This window comes from Desmodus rotundus, chromosome 4, assembly GCF_022682495.2.
Source record: "Desmodus rotundus isolate HL8 chromosome 4, HLdesRot8A.1, whole genome shotgun sequence".
Classification (NCBI taxonomy): domain Eukaryota; kingdom Metazoa; phylum Chordata; class Mammalia; order Chiroptera; family Phyllostomidae; genus Desmodus; species Desmodus rotundus.
Genome location: NC_071390.1, coordinates 159,022,267 through 159,043,643, shown reverse-complemented (window position 1 = coordinate 159,043,643; position 21,377 = coordinate 159,022,267). Strand labels below are relative to the sequence as shown.

At 44.6% G+C, this 21,377-nt stretch overlaps 1 protein-coding gene across 1 annotated transcript in view; it reads right to left on the bottom strand.

Moving 5' to 3' along the window:
* The window catches only part of RELL1 (RELT like 1), a 59,663-nt gene that overhangs the window by 12,053 nt on the left and 26,233 nt on the right, over positions 1-21,377 (bottom strand). The window contains exons 2-6 of the mRNA XM_024573898.3: positions 16,698-16,922; positions 14,300-14,371; positions 7,866-7,923; positions 5,088-5,324; positions 2,197-2,335 (exon numbers count right to left, since the gene is read on the bottom strand). Of these exons, the coding sequence (XP_024429666.1) occupies positions 2,197-2,335; positions 5,088-5,324; positions 7,866-7,923; positions 14,300-14,371; positions 16,698-16,922 (731 nt within the window). The remainder of the gene's footprint in view (positions 1-2,196; positions 2,336-5,087; positions 5,325-7,865; positions 7,924-14,299; positions 14,372-16,697; positions 16,923-21,377) is intronic.

Below are 21,377 nucleotides of genomic sequence, written 5' to 3'. Positions count from 1 at the left end.
AATCTCAAGCCCCTACTCCAGGCAGCAGTGCACTGCAGCGAGGCTCTGATCAGGCTGAAGCGCATTTTCGCACGGTCTGCTCCACCTTTCAGCACACCGCCAGGCTGAAGACTCCCGTGCAGACTCTCACTGCAACCCATGCTTACTTTGCGGCCAAACTGGCTGGACCTTAGACTTGAATGGCCAGACGCCTCTCTTCCCAGCCAGGTAAGTCCTCGTGACTTCAATCAGAATGCTTCTCTGATTCACCGGAGTCACTCGGGATTTCCAGTCTGACATCTAAGCTGCCATCCCCTCTGTCCGATAAAACTTTCTGCAATGACGGAACTATTCCACGTCTGCACTGCCCTATATGGCACACCCTGAATTGTTAATTTTAATTAACTTGAATGTAAGTAGCCACAGCCCAGGAGGTGTCTAGATCACTAGTGGAAACACTCCGCATTCAGGGGTCTAGGGCCACGTCTTCGTGGGTACCCTAGGGTGGCAGGGCAGTTGGGCTTGTAACCAGAGACCCAGGTTCACATCAGCTCCTCTTTCCAGCTACGTGACCCTGAACACGTAGCTTATCACTTCTGTTCATTGGTTTCTTGTCTAGAGAACTGAGATGCTAGTATCCACCCCATTAGGAGATGTTTATAATGGAAACATGTGAGATACATAGCACATGTCTAGAAGACAAGAATACTGAACTGACATTAGTTCCTCCCATTACTATCTTCATCATCCTCTTCTCCTTCCTAAATTCCTCCTGGTTGCTTTCCCAAGGTACCAGTAACTGGCTGAGAAGCCAAAGACAGATTTCTGCACTGATTCTCGTCTTTAAAGGAGGTCCCCATTCAGCTCCTAAACGCAGGAGAAGGTGCAGATCTCCCCCAAGGCAAGACTGTAAGAACCCGCACTGGGAAGGTCTCAGGGGCCCTACGTGTACAGAACTCAGGAGCACACCCTTCCAGGTTACTTCCGGGCCATCCCCAACCCCTCGGAGCCTGGGCAGATTATCAGAGGAGCTTCACTCAAAAGCCACGTCCTTCCCCTCCTCAGCCACACAAACCAAAAGTGAATGAACAAATAATAATCATAGCCCTGCCTGAGCATTTCCTATGCGCCGGGCCCTGGGCCTCACGTGTTATTTCACAGAAATCTCACTGCCACCCTGAGGCAGGTAACATCATTTCCACTCTCCAGTGCGGTAAGTGAGGCATAAAGAGCCAAAGTACCTTGCCCAGGTGCCAGTGCTAGTGAGTGGAAAACTTGGAAAACTGGAATTTGAACCTGCCTGCCTGACTCCATTGGTCCACTTCCCCATGTCCCACCTGCCCTCCCTTTGCCTTAATTTTCAGGCTTAAGTCACAGCTTCTGGACCATGATCTCACCTGAGTCCTCACAGTCACCCTTTCATGTAGAATAAGGAACACAAAAATAATGAATGCTACTCAATCCAGAACAGAAAGGAAAGAGTAAGTGAAAGCTAAGCCAATATCAAATTATCACAGGCATTTTTTTTAAAGCAATAGCTTCCAAATTAAAATTGCCAAACCAAGAAGCCTTTACTTTTGCTTTTAAATTGCTTCAAAATATTTGGTGGAAGGAGTGGTATTCCTACTTGGAGCATTTTAGAACAATGACACATTAAAAAAAACTGGTTTCCAACTCAATTAATGGAAGAAGCTTCCCCTAGCCTTTTACAAATCATGGTTTACCTAGAAATGATGAAAAGATTATACTTCATTTGGTCTGCTTCATTTTTTTTAAAGGAAATTGAATATGCTGTTAATGTTTAAAAACCTGCAGTGATTTCACATTTAATAAGTCCAGTTCCCACCTTCCCTTTTTTGCATAAGATCTAGCAACATTAAGTGCTTTCTGCCTTGTGGCAATGCAAACTCATAGATGGGTTTGTGATTTCTGGTTTGCTGCAAGCCCCACCACTCCAGATTGCCTCATAAGTAATCCTCTCTCCTCTGCATCATGCAGGCCAATCCCCTGGAGGCAACCAAGTTGGCAGCCTCTTTATAAGAAACTCTGGACAGACAAGAAATCACGTTCAGTCCTCTCCAGTCCAACCAGCTGCCAGGAAGCATCCTCACCTCCCTGCCCAGTCATTCCTTTCTCCCCCATGCCCCGGAGAGGCTCTCAGTACCCTCTCCCCACCATGCACCACCCCTCCCCCAATGTCACCAAATGACAACTCACCTGCTCCTCGGTGCCACTCCGATCTCTCTTCACAGGTGTCACAGGCACCTCCCCATTCAGGCTTTCAGTCCCACTCACCAACATCAAACTCCTCCGCTCCTTTTGGTTTGACTTGTGCTCCACTTTTGTAACTCTAAACCTGAGGGGGTAAGGAGGAGATTTGAAGAGTTTTGCTTTTCCAGTGAACAAGAATGAGGAGTGAATCAAAAGTCACCCATGTAGAGGATCCCAAATGAATTCAGCCAAAAGTTAGGATGTCAACAGAAAACCCCAAGGCAACAGGAGGGGCTCCTGCCAGCAAATGCCCTGGCCCTGCCAAACTTCCCAGCTGATTTTCACTCAACATGTCACAGGCTATGCCAGGTACTTCGCAGAGCGTGGGAAAGGTATTAAACCCGTGGTACTCAACTGCTACCCAGCCGCAGAGTTGCGGTTTCTAACAATGGCGTGGGCTTTAACATCGGACTGGGCAAAAGCATAACCAGACTAATGGAATGACGTGACCAAAACGCTCACTCAGACTCCGCTTCATCAAAGATACAGCTGTCAGAGGGTCCGCACACACAGCCGGGGGGCCTGACTATGTATTTCATCAGTATCAGTTGGTAGTAGGGTTTTTTTGTGTCTAGTTTTTGTCTGTTATTTTGGAAAGCAAATTTGGGTTAATTTTCATTAAGAATTAAGGAAAAATAAGGAAATTTAGGAAGAGATTTTCATTAAGGTGAAGAGAGAAGTTAAAGAAATTTACTCAATGTGACTGTTTTTCTAGTCCATCCTCACCAAACCCTGAAGTCTTTCATAACAGTGTCTCTCTAGTTCTCGCCTGAAAGTCCTTTAAAAGTATCTCAAATAAATTCTTCTTTGTCCAAAATGAGATCACCCACCACCATGAAGGCGGAGACTGAGGAAGTGAAAGGAGGATCCGGGAAAAGTTGTCACCAGAAAGCTGTTCTGTCGGACTATAACCCTCTTTAAGTAACACGTGCTGGAAAGCAGCCCGCAGTGATGACATACTCCTTGTCCCCTACATCCGAGAAAGAGGGTGGCATCTGGGGCATTCGAAAGAGCCATGTTGAATGTGAGCTGAAAATTTCAGCCCATTTTCCTTTAAAGCAAACAAAACACGCTTTGTTTAAAGAAGCTACAGGTTCTCATTACATTCCACATTCATAAATTCCCATGACTCTGCTTCTTAATAAAGCAGTGCGGTCATGAGATGTGCCGTTTCGCTGGAAGTGGCACACAGCCCAGCGGTCTTCTCTTCCCGGCTTGTGTAACACATGGAGAAGTTCAACCGAATTAAAATAACAACAGCCAATTTTTCCTGAGTGCATTATAAATGCCAAAAACGGGCCTGTGTCTGTTACGGGAATCATCTTATATAGTCTTCACAGCAACTCAGTGAGGTGTTATTGTCATCCCCCTTTTATGAAGGGGGAGACTGAGGCACAGAGTTTGGAAGTAGCGGCACCAAGACTCAAGCAAAGGAGGCACAGTGAGTCCAGGCTGCCCTTCCCAGAGTTTGTCGGCACAGAAAGGAGGGTCGTGGACGCACTGCTGCCCGGTGCTCGGTGCTTGCCCAGTCTGGTCCAGCACGCGTGCTCGTAACAAATGCAGCGTTAGCGATGCAGTTCCTGCCTGAGACTCAACCGCCCAAACAGCAGACACTGTAAAAATGCTCTACATGGAGCCAAACTGATTCCTGACTTGAACTGCAAGATCTCCACATCACATGTGGGTCACAGGTAAATGGTACTTTGGACGGGGATACCCAGGATGCGGGTGAGGTGAGCTAAAAGAAGGCAGCCACAGGAACCCATGGGGAGCTGACATGCTAAGACTGGACGGCAGTGGACCAGCTCCACCGCTTTTCTCCCTGGCACGTGGCTGGACATTTCCCAGGGGCCTGGCAGTTAGGTGTGGCCCAGGGATTGAGCCCCAGACAGCGGACCGTGAGTGAAATGAACTGTGCCACTTCCGGACCCACCGCATGGCAACCTCCCGTGAACAGCCCTCCGGGTGCTCCACTCTCCCCTTCAGCGAGCTCGCCTGGCAGAGCTGCCAGCGGAAAGAGCCTGGGCCACTGAGGACCACTTGAAGAGCCACCCACTGACCTTTCCATCTCCACACACGAAATGTAAACTTCTACTGCCTAAACAACTGAGATTTGGGCTTCAGCTGTTACAGCAAGTGTGGTGGTCAGGGTTACACGCCAGCTTGACTGGTAAAACATTGTTTCTGGGCATGTCTGTGAGGGTGTTTCCGGAAGAGATTAGCATTTGAACCTGTAGTCTGAGTGAGAGACAGCCCCCCCACCAACGCAGGTGGGCAGCATCCTGCCCCTTGAGGGCCTGAGTACAACAGAAAGGCAGAGGAAGGGTGAATTTGCCCTTTTTGCTGGAACTGGGACATATGTCTTCTCCTGCCCTCAGGCCTCAGACTGGACTTACACCATCAGCTCCCCTGGTTCTCAGGCCTTTGGACTCGGACTGAACTACACACACACCACCAGCTTTCCTGGGCCCCCGGCTCACAGCCGGCTGATCACGGGAGCGCTTGGCCTCCACAATCGCAGGAGCAATTCTTACAATAAATCTCCTCTTACGTGTTTCTATATCTACCTACCTTGTCGGCTCTGCTTCTCTGGAGAACCCTAATACAGCAAGTAATTAATATTTTACCTCAGTTCATACATTTGACATCTGATCTGGCAATAGCCACCTCTGGGGATTCCTCTGCTGTTGGAAAAAGGTACCACTCAGACCAGAAAGTCCAGAGACATGACCTGAACCAAGCTACCGAGAACAAACTTGACATTTAACGGGTCAGTACCAACGCCCCCAGCACAGTAACCACATGACACAAACCCAAAGCATCCCCAGGACTCTTACCTGCCCACAGAGAGGACGGTGACCTCCCCTTGACGCCTTGGGCGGCCTTCTTTGGACTTGTTGGCGGGTTTTATGAAGTGCCACCGCTTGTGCCTACACCGATTACACACATCCCTCTCGACAGGACCGCCCACTGTGTGCAGATGGTGGCCACAGATGTGCTTCCCTGGGGTGCCACCTGGTGACAAGGGCCCAGGGCTCACAGGTGGGCTCCCAGGAGTGCTGGGGGTCACGGGGCTAAGGTGGGAAGGAAAAAAGGTAGAACTGGTTACTTAAAAGAAACACAAGCTAGGGCAATCTCTCCCCCTGCCACAAAAGAGGCAGGTTTAAATAAAAAAAAAAAAAAAGCCTCTTCCAATTAAACCAATGGGCTTTGTGAACCGGCCTTAGGCAGCAATTACTCAGCTCTTAGGACTATGCAAGGAGAGCTCATTTTAAACAGCAATAATGTGATTAATCACTTCTACAGTGGAACTAACTGGATGGATATAAACCGCTGCTTCTAATGATGATGCACTGTTTGTCTTTGAAGTATCAGGTTTCTTTTGAAACAACAGCTCTTCATTCTCATGCGATCATACGAATTTCTCACACATAGCAAAGTGCCTACCTAGATTTCTAAGCAAGGAGATGCCCTGGAGGATTGATAAACTTAAATACCAATCAAATCATCCAATGACTTAGGCACAATATTTGATCCAATTGACTATTGCATCAAAAAAAGAAAGCTTTTAGGTTGAGATATGCAAAGGGATGCTCAGTGCTGATAGAGTTGATAATAGTAATAATAGAAATAGTTAACATAGTATTTTAAGCATTTGACATGTGTTAATTTAACTCAGTTTACAGAACCTTATGAGGTAGGCATCAATTTCCTCATTTAAAAAATTTGAGACTCAGAGAATTTTAATAAATTACCCAAGGTCACACAGCTAATAAGTCATGGTTCTGTGGTACAAATCTAAGAAGTCTAATTCTAGAAACCCTGATCTTAATCATCACATAATACATCAAAAACAGGGGCACCACTTTGATAATCTGGAATAAATCCAGTTAAGACCATCCAAAAATATTAAAAAGTGAAGTATACAGGCCAGGAACTAGCTACTTTCAAAAGGCACATGTCAAGGCACTGGTCCACTAGAAAAGGAGGAATTAAAACCGGACAAGGACAGCCTGACAGGGAATCAGCCCCCTGACCTGGGATAAGTGGGTGCAGGTGGGTACAGGTGAGGCAACACGTCACAGCAGAGCCTGACACCCGGGGCTGTGCCAAGAGCCCCAAAGGTGCATGGGTAGCCTCACGACTGCATAAACCATGCCCTACGCTGTGGAACCAGCCCGCTGCATGTTAAACAGAAGTGTAGCCCATGGCTGAAAAGATATTCTCAGATATCACAGACAACCAATAGCTTCCTGGTACTCTTTAGGGATGCTCTTTACATCATTCAAATAAAAACTCACAGCCGCAGCTTTCTGGGGCAAAACCATTTCAAATTAACACTACATAGTACAAGGCTGAATTCAAAAGTTCAACAACATTCATTCAACAAACATCTATCGAGTATCCACTGGGTGTAAAACCTGGTGAAGATGCTACGTGTTGCCTAAAGATGACAGCGGCAAACACACCACAAGCTAACCCATCCCCGACCCCAGATGTCTGTGCTCAGGGCTGCAACGTGGCAGCAATCACAGCTCATGTGTCTCTATGAACTACACCCCCTGAGCTTCCTAAGCTGACCTTCATGCACTGAGTTCCCTCGTTAAAGTGCAAAGCTAACGTGGCCAGTTTGACAAGCACTTACTACATATTTACACTATGCTGGGTGCACCACCCACAGAGTAAGCAGAAGAAGGTCCATACCCCTTGCCACGTCACTCAGTCCCAGCTTGTCTTGCTGGCCCTTCTCACTGCTGTTCACAACGCATTCCCTGGCCTCCCCAGACTCAACGTTCTCTGCCTACAAGCAACCCCTGCCTCTTGCCTCTGCTTGTCATACACCCGACTCAGATGGCACTGCTCAGATGGAAACTGTCGGCCTCCTGCTGGCCCCAGGGAGCCCCTAGGGCACCTGGTCTTTACTTCTCCTACGGCACTCACATGCTGTCCCCGTGAGGGCTCACACTAGACCAAGCATGTGAACACCCCCTGCCAGCACAGAGCTCAGCACACGGCAGGCACTCAGTCAATGCTCCTTGCTGGAGAAATGAGAATGTATATAGAAATAAAGTTCTGTAATTAATTAGGAAGGACCAGGATGCTCGACAACCATAACTAAAAACTGTTAATACAAAAATAGAACCAGCAGGTGCCCACAAACTAGTCCATTTTTCACTCATCATCCTCGTGAACAGAGGTCTTTCAATGCCCAAGGCATTTTGTATTCTTTGTAATAACCCAGTGAAGTTGGTACAGTGGTTACCTCCTTCTTGTTAAGAGATGGAACTTGAGCTCAGAGTGTAAGTTAACGTCCCCAAGAAGAGACACTCAATAAATATTGGAACTAAGACTCAACCCAGGTCCCCCTATGCAAAGCTGTTACTTTCTGCCATCACCGTTCCCTAACACAGCAGTTCTGGGACAGGGGTGACTGTGCCTCCAGGGCACACTGACACCCAACGGGGCCAGGGAGCTTGTTAAACACTCCAATGCATGGGACAGTTCCCCACAGCAAATAATTATCTGGCCCAAATGTCAACAGTGACAAAGCTGGGAAACCTGCTCTAGCAGACCATTAAAAAAAAGTCCCATTAAATGGGGAGAAGAGCACTCACCTTTCAGGATCAGACACGGTGTTATCTGCTACCATTGCCTTTAAAACATCAGCATTTGCTAAGGGGAAAAAAAAAGTAAAGGATTAAAATAGCATGAGAAAGATGAGTATTCATAGAATTATCACATCAGAGAAGCTGTTGGAAAAAACACCTGATTGCATTCCTTCAGTTCATAGGTGAGGCCCTGGGGTCCCGGAGAAAGGAGGGTCTTTCCCAAGGTAGCCTCATGGTATGGCGCCAGCTGCCAATAACTTGCACCACGCAGGAGTTGAGTATGGAGTGGCAGAGAATCTGCACAGAGGAAAGCAGATCCAACACGGAGATCTGCTTCCTACACTTGATTACAACGTAACAGAGGAGACATTTCTCCCTCTTCTCACATGCTCCAAGGCATTCAGCTCACTTGACTAAGAATGTAATAAAAGATAGGTCTTCAGAGACTTGGACGCCAATGATTTCTGTGTGCCCAAATAATAACTTCTAAACTCTGGATACCCATGTAGTATCAAGTTCACCCCACATGTAATATTCCATTTGGCTATTTGGCTTCCCTCTGCTTCCTGACCACACGGGACCTTAACTCAGGCCAGATGATTTAAAACTCCAAGGGTCGGTCACACATACAAGTTACCTAATATGGACCAAGTTAAATTATACTCCTAATGTTATTTTTTTTAATGTATTTTGTATATGGCTGTCAACAAAAGCAAACTGAATCTAAACTTCTGGGGTCCCCACCTCAGCCACACTCACAGGCATACTGCTCTCTTGCCTCTTCGAGAGTGAGTGGCCAAGCTCCCACGGATAAAAGACTGAAGGGGACATTCAGGTTTCTCTTGGATACTCAACGGGCAAGGCCATGAGGCATTGCTGAGTCCTAACCTTTCTGCTGATTTTAAAGCACTGTTCTCATGACGAGCCACAACAAATGCTCCAGGGGTAAAAGAATAAGAAGTCACCATTCACCACGTGAGCTAACGATGCCAACACTTAACATCTCAAATGACCCCCCATTGAAGGAAAAGTTACTCTGGTTCTACTGCTGCTTTTACACATGAACAGTGAAGGGTTTACACGGTGTTTCTCAACTTTTTTTTTTCACTATTGCTCCACCTGGGAATGTTTTTTGACATTTTTTTCCTGGTCATCTTCCCATGAAATTATAGCACTGCAGATATACCTTTTAATGTACTATATGTATATCTTTGTTTTATATACAAATATTAAGCTTCTTGCCCATACATCTCTTTTTCACCCCATCAGAACCCTTGCAAATGCATGGGTTTAAATATACATACATATATATATATGTATGTATTAATACAACACACCATTCTTTACTAAAAGAAACATTTTTTTTGCCCTTCCTGACTACCTGTGAGGACGTCCTAATGCATTCCCAAATGCGGTTTTGCTCTAAATAAGCCTCTTGTCCTGACAAAAAAGTCCTAAACTAGATCATCAGTATCTTCTCCCACATGACAAAGATGACACGTCACCCTCTGAAGAGACAAATTTAAGGATATTTTAGTGATGTCACTCATTTTACCCCTTGACTAGTATTAAAGATTCAGAAAAATAATTTGCTTTCAAATACGGAGTTTAGTGAATACGCTATAATTTGCCAGGTGACACGTCTACTCCGCCATGATTTACCAAACTTAAAACTACAAACAGAAAAGAGGAAAAACCACCACAAAAAAAGGTATGAAGACAAAAATAGCACTAATAGCACTCACTTACAAGAATGAGGTCTTCAAAACAAAAGTTCAAACAGTTGCCTGAGAAAATGAATCACCTGCATAATGACAACCTTCTTTAAAAACATGAAATTACAAAATGCTCCCAGCAAGGTTATTGAAATATATTAAAATCACCACTAAGACTTATTTTTTTATAGACTTGTGTTGTTTCTCATGTGCTCATGTGCTCATGTACTCCAGTACTTCACCCTTAACTCCTAGAAATAATTCGTAAACAGCCTCTTTGTTTACTATGAGTGATACCTTTCAGAGTACACACAGCTTCTGTGCAAAATCATCCACACCCAGCCTGTCTGAGGAGGTTTGGTGTGTGAGATGAATACACACACACTCTCTCCCTCTCCCTCTCTCTCTCTCTCTCTCTCTCTCTCTCTCTCTCTCTCTCTCTGTCTCGTATCTAGTCTAACTTCTAGTCTATACCAGGCAGTAAACTTCAGCAATCTGCACCTTGGGAACATTTTTGGTTTCCTGTGATGAGGAAACTTTCTAATTCCACCATTAGGACTTGCACACATGATTTAATTAGGTTGTAAAATTACTGTGAAAGAGCAATAATCTCATTAAATTCCATTGAATAGACCTTTCCTCCTTGCGCAGTACTCCAAACTCCAAGCTGTAAAGGATGGTTTCTCCTAGACTTGTCAACATTCTGTCTGTCAACGCAGCCCCCCTTCACGGGCTTCCAGAGAGCAGGGGGAGTGAGTTACCGGGAAGAGAAAGCCAGTCAAGAACACAGGAAATTTTCTCACGGACAGTAATTTCCAGGAACATCTCCCTCTCTCCTTTCCTGACTTTCTGCCTGATCATATGCATAAAGCAATCAAAATCAGGCAAAAGAAACAAAAGCCCTGTTTTCTCTCCTACCACTATTCTCTACAAAGTTTTCCCTTACAATCAAGGCAGATTTCCCAAACAAGAACTACTATCGCCATCAGCAAAGTCAGAGTGCCTGGATGTGCCAGGCACTGGCTAAAAGCTTTCCTTACCACATTGGACAATGCTAGCAGTATGTAGGATTATGACCCCCGTTTTATAAATACAGACACTGAAGCCTAAAGATTATAATTGGCTGGCCAGAGTCACACAGGTAGTGACAGATGGAGTCCCAGGTAGTGGACTAAAGGAGTCCCTTTTGCCATAACATACATTGCAGTAAGAACTCCGCACAGAGATCCCTCTGCCTGGTGTGAATCATCAGGGACACCTGGAGAACACCGCGATGCTCCTATCACTACAGCAGACAGTTGAAGGGTCTGGAAGGGAAGCTCAGCTATGGAGGTGCAGGTATTTTCCAAACTCCATACAATGCAAAAAAACCAAAACAAACAAACAAACAAAAAAGCAATGACCTTGCAAACACTCATCAATTCAACTTCACTTAGAAAGAAAAATTAAAGGTGGCACTGTAGTTAATCCAAGACTTGAGATTAGGAGGAGAATAATCAGTGCTCGGGTCAGCTGAGAAATTCATCCTCCAGAGATACTTATCGAAACTAACCTGATTTGCAACACTCAAGACAGGTTATGTTTAAACCATAAACATAGACGGTTGCCATGAGTACAGGTGAAATATGACCCCGTTAGCCAAATTAAAAATGCAAAGCAGAAGACTAGTCATACATCACAATTGCAAATGTTCTAAAATATGTAAATATAGACAAAGAAAACCTAAATAAACATGGGAAAATGGTAATGCATGAGTTGTCCTTAATTTTATTCCTTTTTTTCCCATACCATTATACTATGGTATGCTTATAATTAAAAAGAATTATAACATTAAATTAACCAACAGGGAGGTCTAAATTGATAGTAAGTTCAGCGTCTCTTAATGACAGAGAAAGACACAATTATTAGATTTGTTCTGTAGAATATTTAGATCTCAAGCTAGGTTATAAAGCTAGGGGAAAAAGCTAGGTTATAACTGGTAAGAGACCCAGATATGTAACTAATCTACCCAGCTGTGGTTTGGGCACAGGCTGGGTGCTAGAGAGGGCCACAGCTGGAAAAGGTATGTGCGGGGATCAGATGTCTCCTGGTGGCCAAGGAGGACCAAGGGCTACACAAAGGATCAGAATCCCCACCCTTGCTCACAGGTCCCCGGGCAAATCCCAGGCAGACAGACGAAGGCATGGACAGGAGAAGAGGGTAAAGAATCAGACAGAAAGGAGCAGAGGAGAAAGAGTGGACACAGCACTTCGGGTATCGCCCTAACAGGCCTACTGGGAGTCAACACAGCTGAAACACAAAGGCTACTCTCCAACAGGCAAAGGACATGATTAAAAAAAGAAAAGAACAGGCCTCTTTGCCCGTGAGTGTGGGAGGTGCAGAAATTATATAGGATGCTTGCTTCAGGGACCCAAGTGCTCCCTGGCTGTGCTGGCACCATCCTGCCACACACTGGCCATGAGACCTTGGGCAAGTTTCTTACCCTCTGGGCCTCGGCTGCCCCATCTGCAAAATGGGGTGGCAATAGGGCCTGCCTCATAAGGCAGTTCTGAGAATTTAATGCGTTAATGTTTCTAGAGTTTTATAAACTACCCCAGCAGTATACTTGAACCCTCTGAAAGGAGGAAGTTTACCATCCCTCTCTCCTGCTCCACAAAAGAGGCGGTAACTGCAGGTAGTGAAGTGCAGGCTCTGGAGTCAGACGCTAGAGCCCCTGTCTCAGCTCCGCCTCTTCCCGGCAAGTTAGTTAAACAGTGTGGGCCTCAGTCTCTCAACTGTAAAATGGGAAGAAGGTATCTGAATCATAGGGTTGTAAGTCCCTGCAAAGTCCTTAGAACAGGCCCGACACCCAGCAAACACTCAGTGTGCACCAGGAACTCATACCTAAGCATTCAGCCCCTGGCAAAGCTCCCACAGGTGACCCCCTTTGGCCAATTCAGCCCCTCATCCAGCTCTCTCTAACTTAGTTGCTGCTCAGCTCTCAGAAGCCCAGGTCCCAAAGGCCACCAAGCTCCCCAGAGCCATGGGAGGCAGCTGGGAATGCACAGGCAGGGGAGCAATGAATGGCCGTCCCCACCTCACTCTGTGCACTTCTGTGCCGAGCATATATTTGTGAACTGCTTCGGCAAATTAAAAACCACTTTTCTCCGTGAAAGAGTAAGCTCAAGAAGAGCATTGCCAAATATGTTCCCTGAAGGAGGATCCCTGGAAGACAGATCAAAATCCAAGTTTTCTGGTCTTTTTTGTTCTTATTTTAAAACCCGCTCAATTAAATTTGGTTATCTGGTTTCACATCCTGTAGAAACTGAAAGTTACAAGAAGAAAGCTGAGGCAACGTTGTACGTTTGACAGCGGCCCAGATGGCCCAGATAGAACGAGGCTGCTCACCAACCATGTGACCTCAGCACTGGAGCCTTCATTTCTTCCTCTCCCAAATGGAGATAATACCAGCTTTAGAGATATTTTGAGGATTAAATGAAATTACACACACAACGCATCTAGGTCTCTGCCAAATACAGAAAGCACACTCCGTAAAGAACAATAAAAATCATCCCGAACCCTATGAAGTGGCTTTCTCCGAGTCAGAAAAATGGACCAACAGCCTGGGCCAGGCAGGCACTCTTGTTGACAGTGAGGGTAAGGGGGTGGCAGACGCCCAGGGAAGGGCTGGGGCAGAAGAGCAGGTATTTACCGAGCAGTACCGAGGTATTTCAGCTTCTGGACAGATGGCTCCGTCGCCTCGGTGCACACCACGTGATTAAGCACTGACAAGCCAAGACAGTGCCCAGGGAAAACATTCTCTTTTCAATTCTCGTGAGAACTCGAAGTATCTGCAGCTATTGGGTATGTGGGCCAGGAGCTGCACAAACCTCAAAAGTCACTGCGGGCATGAAATCACCCTATGGTGACAATAACCGGGGTCAGAGCAATCACCCTGATGCATCTAATTGAGACTAAATGAACCCTCCATTAAGAAGATGGGGGTTTAGAATACATTTTAGAGGGGGGAAATGCTTAAATCGACAAAGGTTAAACTTTTTAAAAGTTTCTACACGTAACAACGGATCATGGAACAGACAACTCCATGGAGACAGAAAGCAGAGTAGTGGAGGCCAGCGGATGGACAGGGGAGGGGGTGGAGAACGGGGAGCGACTGCTTACTGGGTACAGAGTCAGTCTAGGATGACGAAAAAGCTCTAGAGCCTTTTGTCTAGGTGACAGTCGCGCAGCACCGGGAGAGTACCGCGGGCAGTGAGTTAGGCACGTTACAATGGGTACGACAGGAAATCCCGCGGTTTGCGCATGTTACAACTCTTTTAAAGCACAGAAAAGGAGCAGATGATAGTTGAGAGCTATCATACTAAGCACTTTATGTTCGGTATGCCACAACAATGCGATGGGGTAGATGTGACTATCCCCTTAGTCTCACAGACGAGGAACTGAAGTAATGTGACTTTCCCCAAATCGAGGCGAGGCCAGGATTCGAAGGCAAGCCGTCAGCTCCAGGGCCGACTCCACACCCCTCACACTGACAGCTCCTTAGAAAACTCACTGATTGGAAACACTCACGGGTGGGACAACGCTGGAGGCGGAGTTAGGTAAAAGGTGCTGCCAACGACTTCAGAAAATCAACAGCAGAGTCCATACACATCCCAGCTCTTCCAAGCAGGTTGCTAATAAAACCTATGAATAGCGAATTGTTCTGGAACACTAAAACAGCCGTACCTTCATTTTTCATGATGTAGTGGACAATTTGCCCAACGGTGTCACTGTTTTCATTTATACTGTCATTCAACTCTGAAAGAGAAAGGGCAGGGGACGAGGGGTTACATCTGGTCGCCTGCATCGAGTCAATGAGACATTAGTTTCAGAGCCCAAGACCTCACTGAACAGTGTCCAGACACCTCACCAATCACCCCTCATTCTAAGAAACCCGGCTTCCTTCCTTCAGCCCCAAACTGCCTGGTGCACAGCCCGCGTGACTTCCTCGCCCCAGCAGACATAAAAAGTGCCCGACCTGTCCATCAGTCTCTTCTCAAGTCCCAACACCGCCCACTCTCCAGGACTCAGTCCATACCACTATCTCTCCCAGCACTTCCTGAGTCCTTTGGGGGTAATGGAAGAAAGCTAATTGAAAGAAAAAATTCTTCTTGGACTATTTTAATTGCAGATGAACTATATAAACGTAGGGTATTACTTTCTTTTTTAAATTGGGTAACATAGTACTCATCCACTTTTTAAAAGACTCTCTTTTAAATACCTCTCCAAATGATCTAATTTTGGCCATGGTTATTTGCTCACAAAGTCAGTTTACTTTGGGAGACTGTATATGTGGTAGTCTTTGAAAAAAAAAATTATACCTGTCCTCTGAAACCTGTCTGTATAATTTATTTCAGTCAAACAAGAAGAGCCCTGACTGGTATGGCTAAAGTGGGTTGGGAGTCATCTTGCAACCCCAAAGGTCACAGGTTCAACTCCTGGTCAGGACACATGCCTGGGTTGTGGGCCAGGTCCCTGGCTGGGGGTGTGCAAGAGGCAGCCAATCAATGTTTCTCTCAAACATCAATGTTTCTCTTCCTCTCTTTCTTCCTCCCTTCCCCTCTCTCATAAATAAGTAAATTAAAAAATTGTTTTTATTAAGAAAAAAAGAATAAGAAAGAGGGAGGGTTGAAACACTCTGTCCTACTTCACAGAGAAGGAATTAAGGTGTGTGATGTTCTACCTGTGTACCTGGAAAAGTGTCTTCTCCGTCACAGATGTTTCCTCCTCCGTGAACATGCATGTTTGCTCGGACTGTGCAAATGCTGACTGCTAAGCCAACCTACAGAGTCTAGAAAGGAGAGGGGGAGGCCCCGCTTTCTGTTGACAAACACTCAGCCTTGGTTTGCTCATAAGCTGCACGTGACTCATCATGACTCACCCTGCACCCGTGTTCTCTCTCTGCCTCAAAGGTCAGTGGGGGTAGGAAAAGCCAACAGGCCAAAAACCTGGCGAGAAATGAGGAAGCTCCCCCCACTCCACCCCTGGAGTTGGCTTGAAGGGTGACCTACTTATGCCAAATGTCACCTTCTGCAAAAACTGCCCTTTGAGAAGCTGAAAGGGATATGGAGAGGTACCTACAACTCCCCCAAACCCAAGTCAGGAAGGTTATAAAGAACATGTGTGGAGGAAACAGAGTGTCATCTCTCAGGTTTTTCTAAACACTATCCAGCAACCTCATGTTACGAGTAAAAGTGAGTCATCCTGAAGTTATTGCTACGGCAGTTCCTTGCCATTCTTAGACTGCACTGCTCACAAATCATTAATTTAAACAACACAAACTCCAGTCTCACAGATCTAAGGAGAACTCCCTTAGCAAAAGCTATAGCCTCAAAATGGTGAGATCTATTGACTTTTCCCATCATTTTAATTAGAATCTAATTCAGTAACAGTAGTAAAAATTGATATTTACTGAGTGACCATCTACACCAAACATTACATGTATCCTCTCTCTAAATTTCACAGTAATCTGATGAGGCAGAGATTACTAAACTCATATAAATGAAATAAACATTTAATTAAATCAGCATTAAATTAATTAAAATTAAATTTCAGTTAAATTATACATAGCAGAGATTCAAAGTGCATGTAACGTGCCTGGGGCCCCAAGGCAAGTAAGAGTAATTACCTGGTAGGTGTTTAATAAATGACCGACAGGTTTCAAACACCAGGTGTGTTACTGTGCAATCCATACTGACACTATTCCACACCACCTGCTGTTAACATGGATCACTTTGCTTCACAGAGGTGGAAAATATATATACACAACTGGTTTCTTATTAAAAAATCGTCCCCACTCACACTCTCATAAAAAGAATCCAGCCCTGGCTGGTATGGCTCAGTGGTCTGAGTGCTGGCCTGTGCACCAAAAGGTTGACAATTCAATTCTCAGGCAGGGCACAGGCCTGGGTTGCAGGCCAGGTCCCCAGTAGGGGGCATGTGAGAGGCAACGACACAATGATGTTTCCCTCCCTCTCTTTCTCCCTCCCTTCCCCTCTCTCTAAAAATAAATAAATAAAATCTTAAATAATAATAAAAAAGTGGACATAAGACCCTTTAAAAAAAAAGAATCCAGATTATTCACCTATCTTCTCAACCTTTTCCTCCTCCACATCTTGCTCGGCTTCTGTTGTACAACGATAGCCTTTCTTCTTAAGCAGGTGGCAGATGAGGACACCAAAGAGACCCATGATGAAGAACACAGGGACAAGCGCATAGGCAATATATTCGGGGTGTCCGCTCTTAGCATTGTCAGTGGGCGACGCTGTTGTCTCTGTTCTGGAGTGCAGTGTGCGGCTGCCAGCATTGTCTGGAAAAACACACACGGCTGCATTAGATGTCTGCAGGGAGCACGGAAAACCCAAGGACCTGGGGGAATGTTCACATTAAATCCCAGTCTGCTCCCCAAACCACGGGCCACGCAGACGCTGGTGGGTCCGGAGTTCAGGCCCACAGGGTGAAGGCCCAGGTTTGTTCGGGCTAACACAGTGCCATCCTGTCCCTGCTACTCATTAACTGTGTCCCAATCTGGATAATTTTTTTTAAACCTCTCCAAAGCCATCTTCTGCTCCTTCGGCATGGAATAAAAGTAGTAAAGCGTCCAGTGCAGAGTAAACACATAATCCTTGAGTAGCATTATTAGCACAGACTCAGAAGGCATGGATTCAAGTTCTGACCCCACCTCTTAGCAGCTGTGTGACACTGAACAATGACAAAGACGAGGCCTCGGTTTCAGTGTGAAATGGGCATACTAAGAGCACCTACCCACCCTGCCAGGGTTGTTACGAAGATTAAATAAATTGATACACGTAAAACATTTAGAACCATTTCTGTAACAAAGTAAATGCAAAGCACCATTGGAGGCATTTGTGATACGTCACTGGGCAAGAAGAACAAAGAACCTTGTCTCAGGGAGCTTCCTAGAAGGATTTAGTCAACTGGTAGATGAAGAGTAAGAAAAAGGGGAAAGTCCAGGATGGCATTAAGATTTTGGTCCAGGGTTGCAAAGGCATAACTATGAAAGCATATGCATTTGTTTATTCATTCAGTGATCCAAATTAACATTTATGGCATGCCCTTTATGTGAAAAGCTCCATGCTGGGAGCTGTAGAAAGACAGTGATAAATAACATAACCTGGGCAGTGCCATCTTGGAACTTGTCGGGTAGCATTGGAAATAGCCACTAAACAAGTCCCCATGTGGGCAGATCATAACAGAGTGGGAGAAATGCTGTGGAAGATATGCATGGGACACCACAAGGAAAAATGACAGTGGGGACCTATATAGTGACTTCAGAAAAGGGCAGCTGAGAAGGGGGCATCCTTTGGAGAAAAGAATACATTTGCTTTTAGACATGTCAAAGTATGACATGGCCATACACCGAGGCAGTTGGATATCTGGGCAGGTCAATGGGATGCAAGTTAGGCTCCTACCTAGGAAACTAAGTAACCTAATTAAGATATGGCCAATTAAGATAACAAAGAAAGAGTCCTGGCTGGTGTGGCTCAGTGGATTGAGTGCTGGCCTGAGAACCAAAGGGTGGCCAGTTTGATTCCCAGTCAGGGCACATGTCTGAGTTGTGGGCCAGGTCCCCTGTAGGGGGTGTGTAAGAGGCAACCACACATTGATGTTTCTTTCCCTCTCTTCCTCTCACTCTAAAAATAAATAAATAAATCCTGTGGAATGACCACATTTCATCACTGCAGCAAACAGTATCGAACAGCAGCCTAATTTGCAAACCAGGGGGCACAGATCAAAGGGCTATCCCTCTCTCACATAGAAATATCCATTATCTTTGAACTTTAACATGAAAGGAAATGGCTGGTTTCCTAGGTTTGTATATAGCTGCATTCATTATCAGGCAACCTGTAGAATTTTAGATAACCAATATATTTTTAACTTGTATTTTCAACCTACATTTTTTTTCTGATTTCTCTTCTAAGAATCAAAAGCATTATAATTCTAAAGAAGTTTTATGTGTGGATTCCTTTTCACTAACACTCATTCCATACACTAGGAGTGGGTGAAGCAGGCAGCATGCTAAAACTGGGAGGATTTTATTCCAGATCATACTCTGTTTCAATCTGGAAGTGATAGCAAACTCTCTTTGGGAGCAGGAGGAAGCAGGGATGAAAGCAGGGGCGCTGAGGAGTGGAGCCAAACAGCTCCTCCTGAACCAGGGGGTTGAGAATGGGTCTTCATCATTCATTCGTCACCTAGCGAACCCTTGCAGATACCACATATCTACAGTGCTTGTGACAAACATGTATCAGTCATAATACCAAAATTATTCCACCATAAAAATAAATCTAAATGAGTGAAACATGAATTACAGAGAGATGCAATAGAGTCACCGAGGTTAAAAGATCAAGACTGCTTGGCATAAATAACAGCTTGGCCACTGACTGGGCTTGTCATCTCGGTCAAGTTATTTAAATGCTCTGTGTTCTATTTCCTTGTATGTAAAATGGAATCAAAATGACTGTACCTTTCTATGATTTTATTTATTTTTTTAAAGATTTTATTCATTTATTTTTAGAGAGGGGGAAGGGAGGAAGAAAGAGGAGAGAAACATTGATGTGCGAGAGAAGCAAAGATCAGTTGCCTCTCACACTCCCCCAGTTGGGGACCTGGCCTGCAACCTAGGCATGTGCCCTGACCAGGAATTGAACCAGCGACCTTTTGGTTCACAGGTCCGCGCTCAGTCCAGAGCCAAACCAGTCAGGGCCTTTCTATGATGATTTTAAAACATGGCTCCAATTGTTAGCTACAGCTCCCATGGAGATGTAGGGTCTGTATCTCTTCCCCTTGAATATATACTCTGTGTGGTGCCTGACCAATAGAGTATGTTGGAAGTGATCCTTGTCAGTTTCAGTCTTCAATTTGCCAACCATGTACCTAAGCCATTTTAGAAGGAGATCCTATAGCCCCAGCTGATGCTCCATGGAACAAAGATAAGCTGTTTCTGATGAAACCTGCCCAAATTATTGATTCCTAAGCAAAATAAGTGATTGCCATTGTTTTAAGCCACTAAGCTGAAGGGTAATTTGTTGTATAACACTAGTAACTGGAAGACTACCTCGTGGAGTCATGTGAGGATTAAATATATTAATAAGGTAAGCACTTAGAATGCTGTCTAGGAAAAGGTAAAGCACTATAAAAGTGTTTAGTCATCATCTTTATAGGAAGGCACTACCCAATATGGTAACCACCGGCCACAAATAGCTACTTAAACTTAATTAAACTTAAATGAAATTAAAAATGCAGTTTCCTTGGTCGCACTAACCACATTTCAAGTGTTTGATAGTCATATGTGGCTAATTGGCTACCATGGGGACAGATCAGATAAAGAATATTTCCATCCACCCAAAGTTCTACCAGACAGCCCATTACAGATGGTATATAAAGAATCACTAAAAAGCAAAGCATTCACGAGAGAGCTACTGTGATCTACCACAGCAATGCAATGAAGAATAAATTTTAAATTTCAAAGTATCCATATTTTGCCACGTATAATGTACACTTTTTGCCCAAATTTTTGAGGGAAAAATAACTACCCATGCACATTATACATGGGTAGTTATGATATATAATAGGTACTATATATGGGCCAAAAGTGTGGGTACACATTATACATAGCAAAACACAGTAACTAGTCACAGATAATGCCTAAGTCATTTGTTAACTTAGGTAAGTTTAGTTTCCCTTCAATTTATACTAATAATTTGCTTAAAGATACTGTGTCTACCTTTCTCCTTCACCCCCAGCTGAATCGTATCTGAACCATGAACAGATTCATTGAGTACAAATTAGTATCAAAGGTTGTTACAGCATTATTTATAAAAGTCAAAAATGGCAGTACCTGCATGTTTGACAATGGAGTAATAACACCATGAAAGGCAATCACAGTCTACCTTTTGATGAAATAAAATGCACCATTTAAACCTATTTACGAAGGTGGTGTGAAGATATGGGAAAACACGTGAGATCGAATGTTGAATTCTATGAGTTAGATTCAAAATCTTACATAGAGTATGACCCAACTAGGAAAAAAATGCATAAAGGCATAAAATATACAATAAAATAATCAAAATATTAAGTGATTCTGGGTAACTAGATAATAGGATAATTTTAAATTTTAATTGTATACTTTTCTGTAATTTTCTATAATTTGTACAAATGTATTTATTACTTTTGTACCAAGGTGGTTGACACTTAAAAAAAAAGATAAAGAGAAGCAGTTGTCAGACATTTAGGAGTCATAGAAGTTTTTGTAAACCTGTTGGAGGCTCTGGTTCCTATTCCAAAATTCTGCTTCCAATTTTTGTGAGCTCTGAGCCCCGGTTAATGTGAGGGCACAGCGATAAAGATGACGCCCACATTTCTGCCTGAGCAGCACGGTGGACATCGGACACGGTGGACATCCCATTCATGAGATGAGAAACATCTGAAAAAAAGTTTGCTTGGTGTCATGGGCTGAATTTTGCCTCCCTCCCAATTCATACGTTTAAGTCCTAACCCCAAGTATCTTGGCATGTGACCTCATTAGGAGATAGGATCTTTATCATGGTAATCAAGTTAAAATGAGGTCACTACAGTGGACCCTAATTCCATATGATTGGTGTCATTATAAAAAGGAGAAATTTGAGACAGACAAACACACAGGGGAAAACACCACACGAACATAAAGGCAGAAATCAGGGCTATACTTCTACAAGCCAAGAAATGCCAAAGGTTGCCCGCAAAGCACGAGAGGCTCGGAGAG